General features: G+C 41.6%; 1 protein-coding gene across 8 annotated transcripts in view; it reads right to left on the reverse strand.

Moving 5' to 3' along the window:
- Positions 1-19,427, reverse strand: part of LOC143804537 (protocadherin Fat 4-like) — a 285,900-nt gene that overhangs the window by 1,899 nt on the left and 264,574 nt on the right. For all 8 annotated transcript variants that reach the window (XM_077282725.1, XM_077282731.1, XM_077282727.1 and 5 more), the window contains 3 exons: positions 18,093-18,170; positions 9,927-10,043; positions 8,284-8,431 (listed from right to left, as the gene is read on the reverse strand). In XM_077282725.1, coding sequence (XP_077138840.1) covers positions 8,284-8,431; positions 9,927-10,043; positions 18,093-18,170 — 343 coding nt within the window. The remainder of the gene's footprint in view (positions 1-8,283; positions 8,432-9,926; positions 10,044-18,092; positions 18,171-19,427) is intronic.

Genomic DNA, 19,427 nt, shown 5'->3' on the forward strand with positions numbered 1-19,427 from the left:
TTTAAGTATTATAATTATATAAATGAAAGGGAACCTGTCATGTGAAAATAACACATTAACCTGCAGATATGAGGTTAATCTGTTAGTAGAATTCTGAAGCCGTGCAGCCGCTGCGCTGAAAGCCCCACTGCCTGGAGGAATTGAGCTTTATTCCTTCCAGCAGCATTGTTCTTTCAGTGAAAGAGATGCGGCTTCAGTAACTGCTCAGTACATAGTGAGCAGCCGCTATATCCGCACCCCAGCACGGACTGACAGCCAGCTCAGCAGTGCATCAGTACAGAGCCGGCTGTCAGTCAGTGCCGTGATGCAGTTACAGCCCCCGCTAACCATGTACTGAGTAGTGACTGAAGCCACTTTAGAACACTATGAACCTGCAGATTAACCCCATATCTTCTGGGTAATAGCATTTTTTCACATTCCCTTTAAGTTCAATCACAACATTATTTATCCCACACAGTAAATTAAATTTAAAATGCAGGTTTTGGTCACCTTGTCTCGTTAAAAAAAACCCAGAATAAATAAACATGTAATTTTTCCTGCACAGTGGATGCCATAACAATACTTTGCCATGGTGAAATCTGCATTGGAAGCGATGGATCTTTTGGTGGCTTAATTGCAGTTACTTTGTTGTGATATTTGTTCTATTTTTCTTCTCCTTTGTGAATCTCTCCTCCAGGCTTACTGTAACACCCCAGGTAACTGGTTGTTACAGTGGCATTGCTTTCATTTCGGGCAAAGTGATATCATGCTTGGAAGTGAGGAAGGATTCCTTTTATCAGGTATCACAAACATGCAACATGTTCATACTCCAGGCCAGAAGGGGGAGCTCTGATCCAGTTTGTGGGTGGCTCCCCTATATATATTTTGACTGGAGGGAAAGTTAGTCTGTCACAGAAGAGTCTGTCAGAGGGACAGAGCAGAGTAGCCTGAGAGAGGAAAGTGAGGGGCCGTGCAGCCACGTTAGGTGTTGCAACTCCTGGAAAGGAGAGATAAAAGGATGGAACAAGCTGTAGAGAGCGTGAAGGAAGAGAAGAAGCACAGAAGAGTTAAGAGCTGGAGAGAAGCTGCGACTGAGCTTCCTCCATGCTGAAGCGCCGATACCGGTAGCCGGAAGACCAAGGTTGTGCAGTACTTTATGTCTCACAGCAGAAACCGGCAGACCGCTAGATTTCAAGTCACCTGTCCACCATTAACACCCAAAGACAGTAGCAGATAGAGCCCGGCGTCATCTGAGAGACCTTGTAAAAAGGCTCGAGTTACCTGTCATGTGGGCGGTGTGCTACCTAAAGAGGACAGAGAGAACGTGAGGACTTTGTGTGAGGCCTAAGGCAGCAAGGGACTACAACGCAGCGCTAGAAGGAAGGCTTCTAACCCCACCTGGTTAGGGGGATTCCAGATTCGCTTCCAAGACAGCCGGACCACACCAACACCTGTGATCCGGTATCCTGGACTGCGGCTGCCTTGCATCAGTAAAGAGGTAAAGAAACTGCAACCCTGTGTCCTCTGTTTCTTTCTGCACCATCCTTATCCACCACATCAGGAGCCCTGGGGACCCAGCTTCACCTGTGGTAAGCCATACCATCCCTGCTGCCATAACATCACGTCCCAGTGGACCCCTTTAAGCAGCATCAATCATCCCTGACCGAATACCACAGGTGGCTTCATGAACAAACTTTATTCAAGCCCCTTTAAAGACCGTCCCCTTAACATGGGCGCCCAGGGCCACGGACTGGGTCACCACCGTGACATATCCCTTTAAGTACCGGACCCGGTACCGAGTACCCCACGGCCCTGGCCAACGTTCCATTACAGTTTTGATTTTGGGTATTTTTTATTTTATTTTAGAGAGAAGAAGTTAATTGTCAGGTACTGTATGCCTTCATCCTAACTGACCGCTTTTTGCCTTTAGATGCTGCTATTGTTTAGCTATAGAATGATATGATATATGAAAGTGTTTTCAATATTAAATATGATTTGCCTTATGTATTATATTTCCACCAGGTTCGCTATTTGTTTTATCTGTCCAATCAGTGGACTTTATGTGAATTTTTTACATCAATTTATAGAGATGAGCACAAATATACATGCTACACTGATCTGACGTCCATTTCGCTGCTCGAGGCAGCCGAACACGGCAGTAGGTATCTCTATCAGCATTCGAGTGCCAGACAATGAGGTTCGTACTGCCCTGGTCCACCTGAGTATTGAAATGGACTTTGGACCAGTGTTGCACTGATCTTTTTGCTCATCTCTATAAATTAATAAAGACGATATCAGCTAAATTAAATTACTGCATTAAAAACTGCAACTCATCATACAGCAATTTCGCTGAAAAGATAAAAATATTCTGACTCTTGGAAAATGGGATTCAAAAAATGAAAGTGAACGAAAGTGTTAATCCCTTAGGTGCAACTTGGTTAAAAAGTAATTGCCAACTTTGTAAATTATCACTCATCCACAATATAGGTGATATCTTTCTAATTGGTTTCCGCCAAACTGCTGATGCCCACACTGATTCCAATAAAAGGGTATGGAACACCCTGTTGGAATAGAGTAGCTGCTGGACATGCGCAACACAACTCCATTTTTACTCTATGGGACTGTTGGAATTAGCCACATACAGCGCTTGGCTTTCCCCAGTAGTACCATAGAGAATGAATAGAGCATGTGCAGACATTTCAGAACCCCAATGGGGTTGCCAGGGATTTGACCCCCACCGATCAGAAAATAATTACCTATTCTGCGGATAAGTGATAATGTTGCTGCTCATGGTTATTGTTCCCCTCCTGCTCCCACCATTTTTGATGACTATGCTGACCATGTGCATGTGATTACTGTATAAGTTTGCTTTTATCACATTCCCTGCCTTTCATGATCTTGATAAGCAAATTGTCTCTTCAGAGAGGAAGAGGACTAGAACTCTAGTGCCACCTATTGGAAGTAGCAATCCTAACAGTCAATGTCGACCCTTTAACGAGTCTTGTCACATGACTTAGGATAAAATCCAAACCAGAATCTCAATTTGCAGACACTGTGTTTCGGGGCACTGCCCCTCGTCAGTGCAAAGTGGAGATCTGGTTTGGCTGAGTGAGAGGCGTCTGACCGGGATCCAAGAAGTATCGTTTTGCCTCTCACTCAGCCAAACCAGATCTCTACTTTGCACTGACGAGGGGCAGTACCCCGAAACACAGTGTCTGCAAATTGAGATTCTGGTTTGGCTTTTATCCTAAGGCTCACTAAAGGGTCGACATTGACCTTTAGGATTGCTACTTCCAATAGGTGGCACTAGAGTTCTAGTCCTCTTCCTCTCTGAAGAGACAATTTGAATATTTCCCAGAGGAGCATTCAGGCTTTAAGTCTCCTTATCTCGACATGCTTAACATGTCACTCTCCGCAAGGAGAAACTATACTTCTTGGATCCATAATCTTGATAAAAAATTCAAAACGATAGCAATAATTTTCCTATTTTGTCCTGAACAACATAGAATGGTATGTCCGACCCTAAATATTTGCCTAATGCCAACCAACCAAGAATATAGAAGTAACATAATTAATTAGATGCTATATAAGCCCTTTATCAAGCCAAATACCCTTGTGTTTTTCTTGTCCTTGTTGGTGATAAACTCCATTATATTCACCTATTCGCAAGACGGTTTATGCCGTGGGGGTGTATAAGGCTTTACCAATTGAGGTGCATTAACGGGGAGTGTGTTCCCTAGATATTTTATTGACGACTCATTGTCTACATGCTTAGCACAGTGCTGAGAACTGGATATACACTGGATACCTTAGAGGAGGCTATCATGGGCATTCCTATGATCCTGTTTTTGCCAGTAGATGCATGCGATGTTCAACTCACTTCTTACTAAGGCCATGATGTTCTTCCTAAGAACCACTTGCATTTATGCTTTGCACAGTTCTGGCACATGCACTCTCGCAGTTTCGTCTGTGTGTGCCAGGAAGTCAAGTCAATGCAGCAAAGGTAGTCAAAAAATAACTAAAAAACACAAGAATTGCCAATGTCATCAGCCCTCTGATGGCTGTCCTGCTGTTGTGTGTTTTGATTATAATGCTTCTGAACCTGAAGCCTCAGCCTCTCTACTATAAGGGCTAAAAAAAGCAAAAGCGGGAAGGGTGAGACCTACCACCAGACAATAAACTGTGTGATGCTGGAGGGGAGAAAAACTGTACAATCCAGGGAGAATCAATACAAAAGAGAAAAAAAGAGCACAAAAAGTCCTCATAAAATCACACTGCTCTCTTCCTTATAAGTTTTCTCTTTTCATTGCGTTTTTTTACATTTTTCTTCAAATTTGGATTGCATGTTATAGTTTATTACTGCAATGGATCTATATTTATGAGCAATATGACTTTATCTGCCAGTATACGGGACATTTTCCATTTAATTGCACTGCTGTTCATGTGTCCATTGTTGCCCTTCCATCCACTTAACGGTGTGGGTGACCTTGATACCACACCTGTGAGATCAGTTATTCCACTTTTGTCTGTATTTACTTTTCATGGTTATTTTGTCTTGTTTAATGTGATCTTTGAATAAATTATGATTATGATTTTATGAGGACTTTTTGTGCTCTTTTTTTCTCTTTTGTATTGAATGTCTTTTTGAGAGTGTCCTAAGCTATGTTAGCACCTCTACCACTTAGGCTAAGAGGGATACTGAATAAGGAGATGTGTATTGTTCTGAAGGTGTTGTTTCTAATCCAGGGAGAATACAGTCATGTCCCAATAAAAGAGGAGGACAAGCGGAGCATGCAAAAGGAATTGTCTTGATGGCAGCAACCAACTTGCCTAGGAAGCTCATGTGTAAGTGGAGGGAAATGGCGAGGGATGGTTCAAGGAACAGATGCCATTTAGAGAAGCTTATCATCTGGAACAAAAACTTTTGCCTAGACCAATAGAACAACATCCCCAAAAAGACAAGATGTTGAGCAGGAATCAGAGAAGACTTAGGGTACCGTCACACATTGAAATTTCCATCGCTACGACGTTACGATTCGTGACGTTCTAGCGATATCGTTACGATATCGCAGTGTCTGACACGCAGCAGCGATCAGGGATCCTGCTGAGAATCGTACGTCGTAGCAGATCGTATGGAACTTTCTTTCGTCGCTTGATCACCCGCTGACATCGCTGGATCGTTGTGTGTGACAGCGATCCAGCGATGTCTTCGCTTGTAACCAGGGTAAACATCGGGTAACTAAGCGCAGGGCCGCGCTTAGTAACCCGATGTTTACCCTGGTTACAAGCGTAAACGTAAAAAAACAAACCGTACATGCTCACCCGTCGGTGTCCTTCAGGTCCCTTGCCGTCTGCTTCCTGCTCTGAGTGCCGGCCGGAAAGTGAGAGCAGATCACAGCGGTGCTGCGCTCTGCTCACTGTACGGCTGCACTCAGAGCAGGAAGCAGACGGCAAGGGACCTGAAGGACACCGACGGGTGAGTATGTACTGTTTGTTTTTTTACGTTTACGCTGGTAACCAGGGTAAACATCGGGTTACTAAGCGCGGCCCTGCGCTTAGTTACCCGATGTTTACCCTGGTTACCCGGGGACTTCGGCATCGCTCCAGCGCCGTGATTGCAACGTGTGACCGCAGTCTACGACGCTGGAGCGATATTCATACGATCGCTGCGACGTCACGGATCGTGCCGTCGCAGCGATGAAAATTTCAATGTGTGACGGTACCCTTAGATTTGTTGACCATCCATCCCAAGCGGGAAAGTGTTCTCTGAATAAAAGTGTGCTGAGATAAGAATGTCACCCAGGTAGGAGATGACCACACTCCTCCTCCTGGCACACCAGATGGTCATGATGGCAGCCCTGATCTTCGTGTATATCCTTGGGCTGTAGTCAAGCTGGTGTGAAGAGCCACAACTGGAAATGAGCATGTTGGACTTCGAAATTGACAAAAAATTCTGTTAAGCTGCAAAAAATGCACGGAAAGTGAAAGACATCTGATTGTCCACAGGGTACAGAATTCTCTGGGTTCCATGAAGGCTACAATGGAATGAAGACATTCCATCCTGAAGCAGTGTGGTCAGTTCTGTTTAGTCAACCGATTTAGCTCCAGAGTGGGATGAACTGAGAAGTCCCAATTGGGATAACAATGAGGTTGGAACAAAAAAAAACCTGTAAAGAGCTCTTGCACTCAAACCAGAACAATAACGCCTGATCGGAGAGTGAGGAGATATAGTATATGGTGTCATGCAGGTCGGCACTTGGACATTTCCTCTGCATTTCTTGCATGCCTAGTGGAGGGCCACACAGATAAACACTCTGCTCATGGAAGGGGAGGAGACCACCTCCCTGATCCAAGTGTCACTGACTGCAGGGTCCAAGTGTCCCTAAAGAGGTTCCCAGGTGTGGGTACCTTGAAATGCTAAGGAAAACTTGTTGCCTCTGGAAATAGAGGAACTTTCTAAATTGCCGTGTGGATTACAGGATGGAACTGGATTGAAGGAAGGTCTCTTCATCTCATGTGGGGTTGAGGCCTCTCCTGGCAGGAGGGAGAAAATGGTGAAAAAGATGACACTGATGTGGTCTCCATTTTCTAGCAGGACGATTGGACCAGCCTTTGGAAGCAGGGTTCTCTTGTGGCGTTTAAAGTGATCCTTGATCATTTTAGGCCCAAACAGAAGACAGTCATGAAAGGCAATGTTAGTAAGTGATCTTTTTACATGTGGGACTGTGTATCTTGACGTGCCAAGAACGCAACAGATCATCACAATGTTGATTGCAGAACAGTACACAACTTTAATTGAGACAAAACACAGATACTTATACACAATGGCAGTCTGCTCTGCAATGTCCAACAACTCAGTTATCGGAGCCCTGGAAAGGATGTCTAGGCACAGGATACTGACCAGGAAGTAAAGACCTTGCCAGCGCAAGTTGCAGTGAAAGCTGGGTACAATGACCTATCATGCGACTTTGCTGCCAAAGGCGGACTTAACCAAGGACTTCACACGTCTAGTCATATGGTCCTTAGGGCACTAGCTGCAGGATATGACGAAGGGTTGAGCATGGCTGTCCTGCTGTCTGAAAGAGCGTGCAGGAGCTGCTGCACCAAGCCTGCACAGTAAAGATGGTGTTGCCCTAGAGATATAGGAAGGGCTGGGAGCAGGTCTATCATGTTGGCTTCCAGAATGAGCCAGCATGCCAAAAGAGATGGATGCCTATAGAGAGTCCCTATGGAGATATAGAGTCTGCATGAGACAAGGGCAAGGACCATCTGCCTGATCACCTGAACGGGACTGTGATAGGGTCTTGGGTCCTGCCATCCAGACCATAGAAGATACAACGAGACCTTTTCAGCAATGTGTTCGCAATCTCTATATAGTGTGACAGAGAGGCCATTCTGCTCTGTTTCCCAACCTAAAAAAGAAGGAAAGAAAAGAAAAAAAAAAAACTAAAGGGAGAAAAGATCTTGATCTCAGACCTGTGCCTGCCTCCTACTGACACTAAGCTAAAACTGGTTTAGTTAGTTGTCTGTAGTTGGGTGTAGTCTGTAGGGGAGAATCCGACTTTTTCTTTAAGGGGTCTCAATCAGCACTCAGCATGGAATGATTGTTCAAACCAAGTAAAGGTGCTCCATGATGTTTGCGTACATTTTAGTGCACCTTGCCACCTGCTTGTTTTTCCTTTATCTCCACCCCATCTCTTCTTCAATTGACAGCTCTGGCTTCATAAAGCCAGAGAAGGGTGGAGATAGGTTGAAACCAAGCAGGTGGGGAGGTGCACTAAAATGTTCGGTTCCGCCATGATGCACTGAGCGACTGTACGTGGTTTGAACAATCATTTTGTGCTGACAAAGTTCTTTTAAGTGTACTGTAATTCATGGTGGCAGCAGCATACACCGAAGGTTTCCTGTGTGCCCCAATGAAATCACTGAGATAACATTTTTGTGGCCATTACAGGTCAATATTCAATGTAAACTCCTTCTTTGTAACTGAAGGCCAAATGGGAAACTAAAAATAGTTACTGGAAATGTTGCTTTCAAGTCCAAAGACAGCACATAATGAAAGTTTTATAAAGAAAAATAGTATTTTTTTTTATTCTGGCAGTATTTTGTCTCTTTACGTTATGTATAGGTATCTATCATGATATGGGGTTATATACTGTCTATATAATTGTTAGCGCTTTACTCAAGGTGGTGAATTTAGTGCTTCTTAAAGATTCAATGAAAGCAACATTTCAGGTAATATCTTTTCTTTCTTAGCATTGTTTTTTTTAAACAGAAGAATAAAGTTTATAACAAAGACTGTACCACATCAGAATCTTCACTGCTTTCATAAGATTCCCAGGTTTCTACGTATTCTGTTTGTTTCTCCTCTACTATCTTTAGCTCTTTTCCATCTTTTATTATTTCTTCTTCAGAGACTGTTACAGTTTTATGTATACTTGGCTCTGGTTTACTAGATAGAGAAAAAACAAAGGAGTAAAACGTTAATGAGGGAATTTTTTAACTTCATTTTGTATGTCGCTGTATTTATTCGTGCAAAAGTGATCTTAGTGTTGCATGATGTTTCATAAATTTGGCATATCTTTAAAGACAAGATTTCCATCTACAGTTTTTACCCAATTTTTACAACTACAGCCTACTGGAGTGAGAAATCCGACTTCACTGCAAGAAGTTACAATTGACACATCTGACCAGGTGCGTATATAAAAATCATGGGGTCAAATAGCAAACATCCTAACTGCCCCCGCACAAAAAAAAACAATATTCCCGAGGATGTCTCATCCTTGCTCTCCGTTTTGCATTCTATCAGCTGCAATGAAGCTCGGTGCCTGTGTTCCCACCCATAGCTGGGGCTCAGTGAGTCCACTTCATCAGTTGAGCCCCACACAACCATCTATACTGAATGATGGCCTACGTACAGTATGATGACTCGCACTAGCCTTCGAAACAGTATAATGACCCTCCATTATACTGTTCAAAAAAGTACAATTGGCCCATATGTAGCCCTCAAAACAGTATAATTCACCCCCATGTAGCCCTTCGAACAGTATAATTATTATAATTTAATTATATAGCACCATTAATTCCATGGTGCTGTACATGAGAAGGTGTTACGTGCAAAATACAGATATAACTTACAGTATACAAACTAACAATGATAGCCTGGAACAGAGCAGAACCCTGCCTTGTGGTCTTATATTCTACACATTAGCCCCCATGTAGCCCTCCAAGTAGTATAATGGCTCTCAAATTGTACTCATTGATTTAAAAAATATACTTACCTCTCCCCGTTCCCCCAGTGTCTGCAGCGTGTGGTCTGCACTGCTCGGCACAGCGGTCGCGATATAATGATGTCAACGCGCCCACTGCACTGAGATGTCAGACACACAGTGAAAATGATGGAGGAGGGAGCTGATGGCTCCGTGTTCCACCACTGCTTTCAATTGTATCACAGTTGTAGTGTGATGCCTATAGCGGCCACGTGGCTGGCGCTATTAGCGGTAAGCCACTGCAAACAATTTAAATAGGAGACCAAAATATATAACCTCTCTCAAATGGATACACATAGGAAAACTAAAAAAAATCCTGTCCTATGTATGCGAGAACGGTGCAGATTTATCAATGTAGCTTCTAGGTGTATTTTTTTTTAATACATGCTTGAAGGGTTATTTGGCACCAATCGCTTCCACATTGGTAGGTGAGTAGTGCCGGTGACATCATATTTATAGACACCTCCCTGATCCGTGCACAATGGGCAGATAGCATACACCTGTACTACTTGAGGAGATGTAAAGGGTAATTTTGGCACCGCTCACTTCTGCATTCTAAGGACAGATAAATTAGTGATTGTAAGAGAAATTTACCATATAAACCCTTCTGCAGCTCAGCTGCTATCAGCACAGACCATTTTACCAGGGCCTCAGCCATAACACTGGTCTGGATAATACCTGTCGGTAGAAGTGCTTCCATAACTGGGATCCTCAACATAAGTCACTGTTTCACTGATCATCACGTCTACAATTTCCGTTACTGTCGTTCCCGTTTCCTTTTCTGTCAGTAGTGTGCTGTAAAACAAATGACAGAAATAAAGATATACTGGAGCTTGTGCACACACTTCACTATACTGGAAAGTCAACAACAGATTATTGTCTGAGTTGTCCGTTTTGTGAAATCCATTTTTGTTAAATGGGTCCTCTGATATAAGGCTGATCTCAGAATGTCCTATCATGATTCTATTTTGATTGCACATTTTGTTTAGTTATGGGGGCTGCCATCTTGCCTCAGTTTTTGTGAATACACAAGCTTTACAGCAGCCATTAGGGCTAAAGACAGTAGTCCGGATCTTATTAACTTTTTGATGATATTCTAATTTTGTGAGAAGTACCTGTATGTACTACAATGTAGTCCACGTATTGGTATCCTTCTGTACTGTATACTGGGTGTAATCCTCAGTATCTGTAGTACTCTGTATATATGTACTACACAGTACCACTTCTCCTGTCCTGTATATTGGGTGTAATTCTCATCTTTATTATTCTGTATATACTGTACAGTTGAAACCAGAAATTTACATACACTATATAAAAAGACACATATGAGTGTTTTTCTCAATATCTGATATGAAATCAGAATAAACCTTTCCCATTTTAGGTCCATTAGGATTACCATAATTTTTAATATTTGCCAAATGCCAGAATAATGAGAGAGAGAGAATGCTTTAAGGCATTTTTATTACTTACTACAAAGTCAAAAGTTTACATACATTTCATTAGTATTTGGTACCATTGTCCTTAAACTAAATGACTTGGGTCAAACTTTTGGGATATCATTCCACAAGCTTCTCACAATAGTTGGTTGGAATTTGGGCCCATTCCTCCCGACAAAACTGATGTAACTGATCCAGATTTGTAGGTCACCTTGCTCACACCTGCCTTTTCGGCTTTGTCCATAAATTTTCAATTGGATTGAGATCAAGGCTTTGTGATGGCTTCTCCAAACATTGACTTTGTTATCCTTAAGTCACTTTGTTACCATTTTGGCAGTATGCTTTGGGTCATTGTCCATTTGGAACACCCATTTCCGCCCAAGCTTTAACTTCCTGCCTGATGTCTTGAGATGTTGCTTCAGTATTGCCACATAATCTTCTTTTCTCATGATGCTATCTATTTTGTGAAGTGCACCAGTCCCTCCTGCAGCAAACCAATCGCACAACATGATGCTGCCAACTCCGTGTTTCACAGTTCGTAGGCTTCCAAGCTTCTCCCTTTTTCCTCCAAAAGTAACGATGGTCATTATGCCCAAAAAGTTCAATTTTAGTTGCATCAGACCACAGGACGTGTCTCCAAAAATGAAGGTTCCTGTGTGCATTTGCAAACATTAATCTGGCTTTTTTATGTTTCTTTTGGAGTAATGGCTTCATCCTGGCAGAGTGGTCTTTCAGCCCATGTTCATACAGTACTTGTTTCACTATGGATATTAACACAATCTTACCATCTTCCGCCATCATCTTCACAAGGTCTTTTGCTTTTGTCCATAGGTTGATATGGACATGTCGGACCAAAGCACGTTAATCTCTGACACACAGAACCCGTCTCCTTCCTGAGTGGTATGATGGCTGGACATTCCCATCTTGTTTGTACTTGCATATAATTGTTTGTACAGATGAACGAGGCACCTTCAGGTATCTTGAAATTGTACCCAAGGATGAGCCAGATTTGTGCAAGTCCACAATTCTCTTCCTGATATCTTGGCTGATTTCTTGAGACTTTCCCATGGTGCTACACAAAGAAGCAGTGTGTTTCAGGTGTGCATTAAACGTCCACAGATGTGTCTCTAATTAACTCAGATGTTGCCAAAAAAACGTATCAGAAGCTTCCAAATGCATGACATTATCATATGGGCCGTCCATAATTGCTTAAAGGCATAGTAACCTTAGTGTACTTAAGCTTTTGACTTTGCAGTAATTAATAAAAATGCCTTAAAAATTCTCTCTCTCTCATTATTCTGGCATTTGACATATATTAATAATTATAGTAATCCTAATTAACCTAAAACGGGAAAGGTTTCTTCTGATTTCATGTCAGATATTGAAAAAAACATGTATATGTGTCTTTTTATATAGTGTACGTAAACTTCTAGTTTCAACTGTACATTGCACAGTACCACTTCTCCTGTCCTGTACACTGGGTGTAATCATCACTATCTCTATTATTCTGTATATATACACTGCACAGTACCACTTTCCTGTCCTGTTTGCTGGTGTTATTCTCAGTATCTGTATTATTCTGTATATATACACTGCACAGTACCACATCTCATGTCCTGTATACTGGGTGTAATCCTCTGTATTTGTTTTATTCTGTATATACAAGATGGAGGCCCAATGCTATCGCATCAGGAGGGCGGTAATGTCGCGATGGGGACAGGCTTTGCAGTGTTGAGAATCTCTCCCCCCATGTGCTCACCCATCTATCCACTCTCTCTTTCCCCATGTGCTGACTTCTCCTGTCTGTGCTCTCTTCTTTGACCTGTCTACCCCATGTGCTATCCCCCCTTGTCTCTCTCCTTCCTGTGCTGTGTTACATTACAGCAGGAGATCGCAGTGTGTGTCTGTGTCTGACCGTGTACCGAACATACAGCTCATGGGCAGGGGAGGAAGCAAAAGACAATACTGATATTACAGCAGGAGATCGCAGAGGATACATTTTGTGAGGTTAAATCTTTTTTTAAAACAGTCATTGAAATATTTTACCTCACAAAATGAATCCACTGTGATCCTCTGCTATAATGTCAGTATTGTCTTTTGCTTCCTCCCCTGCCCAGGAGATGTGGTGTACTCCGTGTACAGTCAGACACAGTCAATTTTTACAATGGCTTCCTTTGCCTGTAGACACGTCGCGCATCTGCCGCCAAGATCAGCCAAATGAGTCACTGCACCTGCGCGTAATTTGCACAGGCGCAGTAAATCAGATTGCCACCATCTTTGTGCAGACAGATAGCGGCGGTCACATTAAAACTGTGCATGCGCTCCTCCTGTACAAAGATGGCGGCAGTCAGTGAATCATTCGGCTGATCCCTGCGGTGGCGTGTTCGCGATGGTGTTCCGCTGGTGGTACCGCGCGATATGCTGCGTGAGTGTGTGAGTGAGTGCGTGTGTGAGTGTGTCAGTGAGAGTGTGAGCATGTGTGAGTGTGTGTGAGCGTGCGTGAACGTGTGTGTGTATGTGTGTGTGGTGCGTAGGGCGTAGGGTGTATAGAGTGTGTTTGTGTGTGTGTGTGTGTGGTGCGACGATGATCCGCTGGTGGAACTGCGCAATAGGTTGGCAGCAGTTTCCATATTGAGACACCCATCACTTGGGTGTCCCAATATGGCGGTCAGTGAACTTTCTCCGCTTGGAATTCTGGGATACGGTGACATCTGGACAGAACAGGAAATGAAAACATTACAAGGCAATTATATAGATACACTGCACAGTATCACTTCTCCTGTCCTGTATACTGGGTGTAAGGCCGGAGACACACTGGTGCGAGATACAAGCTGTGGCACCTGCACTCCAGAGTGGAGCGTGCAGCTGCATAGCAATACATGGAGCCGCACGCTCCGCTCCGGAGTGCCGGTGCCACAGCTTGCTTTTAACCAGCGAGACTCGGCCGTATCTCGCACCAGTGTGTCTCCGGCCTAATTCTCAGTATCTGTATTATTCTGTATATATACAATGCACAGTACCACTTCTCCTGTCCTGTATATGGGGTGTTATTCTCAGTATCTGTATTATTCTGTATATATACACTGCACAGTACTACTTCTCCTGTCCTGTATATGGGGTGTTATTCTCAGTATCTGTATTATTCTGTATATATACACAGTACAGTACCACATCTCATGTCCTGTATACTGGGTGTAATTCTTAGTATCTGTATTATTCTGTATATATACACTGTACAGTACCACATCTCATGTCCTGTATACTGGGTGTAATTCTTAGTATCTGTATTATTCTGTATATATACACTGTACAGTACCACATCTCATGTCCTATATACTGGGTGTAATTCTTAGTATCTGTATTATTCTGTATATATACACTGCACAGTACCACATCTCATGTCCTGTATACTGGGTGTAATTCTTAGTATCTGTATTATTCTGTATATATACACTGTACAGTACCACATCTCCTGTCCTGTATACTGGGTGTAATTCTCAGTATCTGTATTATTCTGTATATACACTGCACAGTACCACTCCTCCTGTCCTGTATGCTGGGTGTAATTCTCAGTATCTGTATTATTCTGTATATATACACTGCACAGTACCACATCTCATGTCCTGTATACTGGGTGTAATTCTCAGTATTTGTATTATTCTGTATATATACACTACACAGTACCACTTCTCCTGTCCTGTATACTGGGTGTAATTCTCATTATCTGTATTATTCTGTATATATACACTGCACAGTACCACTTCTCCTGTCCTGTATACTGGGTGTAATTCTCAGTATCTGTATTATTCTGTATATATACACTGCACAGTACCACATCTCCTGTCCTGTATGCTGGGTGTTATTCTCAGTACCTGTATTATTCTGTATATATACACTGTACAGTGCAACATCTCATGTCCTATATACTTGGTGTAATTTTTAGTATCTGTATTATTCTGTATATATACACTGCACAGTACCACATCTCCTGTCCTGTATACTGGGTGTAATTCTCAGTATCTGTATTATTCTGTATATATACACTGTACAGTACCACATCTCATGTCCTATATACTGGGTGTAATTTTTAATATCTGTATTATTCTGTATATATACACTGGACAGTACCACTTCTCCTGTCCTGTATACTGGGTGTTATTCTCAGTATCAGTATTATTCTGTATTTATACACTGCACAGTACCACATCTCCTGTCCTGTATACTGGGTGTAATTCTCATTATCTGTATTATTCTGTATATACACACTGCACAGTACCACTTCTCCTGTCCTGTATACTGGGTGTAATTCTCAGTATCTGTATTATTCTGTATATATACACTGCACAGTACCACATCTCATGTCCTGTATACTGGGTGTAATTCTCAGTATCTGTATTATTCTGTATATATATACTGCACAGTACCACTTCTCCTGTTCTATATACTGGGTGTAATTCTCAGTATATGTATTATTCTGTATATATACACTGCACAGTACCACTTCTCCTGCCCTGTATACTGGGTGTAATTCTTAGTATCTGTATTATTCTGTATATATACACTGCACAGTACCACATCTCATGTCCTGTATACTGGGTGTAATTCTCAGTATCTGTATTATTCTGTGTATATACACTGCACAGTACCACTTCTCCTGTCCTGTATACTGGGTTTTATTCTCAGTATCTGTATTATTCTGTATATATACACTGCACAGTACCACATCTCATGTCCTGTATACTGGGTGTAATTCTCAGTATCTGTATTATTCTGTGTATATACACTGCACAGTACCACTTCTCCTGTCCTGTATACTGGGTTTTATTCTCAGTATCTGTATTATTCTGTATATACACTGCACAGTACTACATCTCATATCCTGTATACTGGGTGCAATCCTCAATGTTTGTATTATTCTGTGTATATACACTGCACATTACCACTTCTCCTGTCCTGTATACATGGTGTAATTCTCATTATCTGTATTATTCTGTATATATACACTGCACAGTACTACTTCTCCTGTCCCGTATACTGGGTGTAATTCTCAGTATCTGTATTATTCTGTATATATACACTGCACAGTACCACTCCTCCTGCCCTGTATACTGGGTGTAATTCTCAGTATCTGTATTATTCTGTATATATACACTGCACAGTACCACTTCTCCTGTCCTGTATACTGGGTGTAATTCTCAGTATCTGTATTATTCTGTATATATACACTGCACAGTACCACTCCTCCTGTCCTGTATACTGGGTGTAATTCTCAGTATCTGTATTATTCTGTATATATACACTGCACAGTACCACTTCTCCTGTCCTGTATACTGGGTGTAATCCTCAGTATCTGTATTATTCTGTATATATACACTGCACAGTACCACATCTCCTGTCCTGTATACTGGGTGTAATTCTCAGTACCTGTATTATTCTGTATATATACACTGCACAGTACCACTTCTCCTGCCCTGTATACTGGGTGTAATTCTCAGTATCTGTATTATTCTGTATATATACACTGCACAGTACCACATCTCCTGTCCTGTATACTGGGTGTAATTCTCAGTATCTGTATTATTCTGTATATACACTGCACAGTACCACTTCTCCTATCCTGTATACTGGGTGTAATTCTCAGTATCTGTGTTATTCTGTATATATACACTGCACAGTACCACTTCTCCTATCCTGTATACTGGGTGTAATTCTCAGTATCTGTGTTATTCTGTATATATACACTGCACAGTACCACTTCTCCTATCCTGTATACTGGGTGTAATTCTCAGTATCTGTATTATTCTGTATATACACTGCACAGTACCACTCCTCCTGTCCTGTATACTGGGTGTAATTCTCAGTATCTGTATTATTCTGTATATATACACTACACAGTACCACTTCTCCTGTCCTGTATACTGGGTGTAATCCTCAGTATTTGTATTATTCTGTATATATACACTGCACAGTACCACTTCTCCTGTCCTGTATACTGGGTGTAATTCTCATTATCTGTATTATTCTGTATTTATACACTGCACAGTACCACTTCTCCTATCCTGTATACTGGGTGTAATTCTCAGTATCTGTATTATTCTGTATATACACTGTACAGTACCACTTCTCCTGTCCTGTATCCTGGGTGTAATCCTCAGTATTTGTATTATTCTGTATTTATACACTGTACAGTACCACTTCTCCTGTCCTGTATCCTGGGTGTAATCCTCAGTATCTGTATTATTCTGTATATACACTGTACAGTACCACTTCTCCTGTCCTGTATCCTGGGTGTAATCCTCAGTATTTGTATTATTCTGTATTTATACACTGCACAGTACCACTTCTCCTGTCCTATATACTGGGTGCAATTCTCAGTATCTGTATTATTCTGTATATACACACAACGTCAATGGGAGAGGGTGTTTTAATATCTGGGCTGTTGGGGTTTGTGTGCCATGTTGCTTTTCAGACCCAGTCCAGCCCTGGCGGTCACAGACCACTTCTGCCAGTGATTCTGTTCTTTCCACTGATGTCATGTCAACAGAACAGCAGTCTCCCTTCCGCTCTGCTTTGACAATGGGGCATGACTGCCAATATCATGCTGTTAGACAGACTGCTGTCTAACTGCGGGAAGCTGGCTGTCAATCAGCATGACAGACAGTCACGCCCCATCAACAGAGCAGCCCAGAAGAGGAAGAGCTGCTCTGTTGGCATGGAGCAACAGAATCACTGTCAGAAATGGTCTGTGATGGCTCTAAGTCGGCAACTTGTAGAACAGGCTGGTAGTTAGTCCCGAAAATAGTCCCAGAAAACCCCTTTAAGTAACTTTCACTCTGCACAGTGGGCATTTATTGTGGTACAAGGTTAATTAAATTTGCTCCTTAATTTCTAATATGATTCTTTCTGAATCACGTGTCCTGTGACTTATATTTCTTTTTTTATTGGTTTATTTATTTTAAAACAAAATAAGTCATCGGCTTATATAAGGCTAAGTTCACACTGGGCGTTTTTGCTTCGTTTTTTTCCTGCAGCAAAACCCGAGTGCTTGGCCGGAAAGAAGCTGTGGCAAAAATGCAGATTTTGCTGCGTTTTTTTGTGGCATTTTGGTGCTTTCTTTTCATGTGTTTTTTCCATTCAATGTGTGAAAAACGCTGAAAAAGAGCTAAAAGAAGTCACATGCTCTATGTCCAAAAAAACAAGCAAAGCACAAAATACTGATGACAAAAAAACAATCTGTGTGTATGAGATGTATGAAATCTCATAGTCTTTGCTGCTACTGTAAAAAGCAGCTGAAATTTAGCATTAAAAAAACTCATTAAAAAAAACAGCAAAAACACCTAGTGTGAACTTGGCCTAACAGTCCACATACAAGCACAGGTCATATAATCAGGCTCCACCATCATCATACTTGTCTACTTGTTCTATAGTGGGCTCCTCTGTATCTTCAATAATCTGGACTTGGGCAATTTCCTTTTCTGAGGTATCGCTGCAGAATACAGAAATGAAGAATTACTGGAGCTTTTGCACAGACAAGCCACATTGCAAAGTCATAAACAGATCATTGTCTGAGCTGTCCATTTTTAATATCCATTGATGTGCAGAATGGGTGTTTTGCATAAAGGATGCGACTGAAACTATTGACTATTAATCATCCATTACGTTCCATTATGTGTCAAGTTTTTTTTGTTTTTTTTTAGATATTAATGCTTTTTTGTTATAGTTATTTAAAAAAAAATTACATGTTCAAAATGATCAGTAAGTGTAATATTGGATTCCTACTTCCGATTATTCACATGGACATGCATATAAGCGTCATCTGAGCTTCAGAAAAAAATGTCAATATAGGATAATCCCCTTTAACATACTTTTAACAAAAAGAAATTTTCTGACATCTTCAATTTAATAAGAGCTTTTCTAAACAGATATATAACAAACAATTCATGAATATCATAACAAAAAGTCAGTGCACCCCCCCTCCAGCTATAATGACCATCTTGTTACCTTTACTAAGAGAACAGATTTGTACTTATTTTTGCAATCTATATCTGAAAGTGAAAAGGCTTAGATGTCCATCCTGAAGTACTAGGATATTGGTGTAACTGAGATGAAATGTAGTGAGCCCAGGCTTACTCCTGTCATCTACTACATAGGTCTTCAGTGACCACAGGAGAATACAGCAAAAGGACAAGGACTGCGTATGGTCATTAGCATTATGTTAAATGGAAGTTAAGTGGCGTGGGCACTTTAATTGTGGGTAGGGCACCTCTTATTCCCTGGCTTACTGATCATCTTGTTTGCTGTTTTCTTAAAGGTTCCTTTCTTGCAGGAATACTTTCCAGTAAATTATGGCTCTCGCAGGTGGTGAAATTGCAGTTTTGGTAACATTGTCTTTCAGAAAATAAAGTTTCAGACTTAAGATGTTTCTGAGCTGCAAAAATCCATTACTGATTTACACGTTGATACATGCTATGGCCGAACCCTGTGTCTATCCATCGTTGGCTGTCTGGTGTTCTCATTATACTATGTCATGGTTTGTTGTGACCCTGGTCATGTAGCTTCTGCCCTTACTATGCCTAGAAGTTAAAAGATCTGCCAGGATGCAGTTGATAAATACTCATTTTGCCTTCAGCTATCTCTCCCGACTCCTCCTGGGCTGAGCTTAGCATTCATGTGTTCTCAGTAGGAACCAAGGCAGAAACCAATGCCAGACAACATGATAACAAAAGGTTTAGCCTTCAAAATT

The sequence above is a fragment of the Ranitomeya variabilis genome, chromosome 2 (assembly GCF_051348905.1).
Source record: "Ranitomeya variabilis isolate aRanVar5 chromosome 2, aRanVar5.hap1, whole genome shotgun sequence".
Classification (NCBI taxonomy): domain Eukaryota; kingdom Metazoa; phylum Chordata; class Amphibia; order Anura; family Dendrobatidae; genus Ranitomeya; species Ranitomeya variabilis.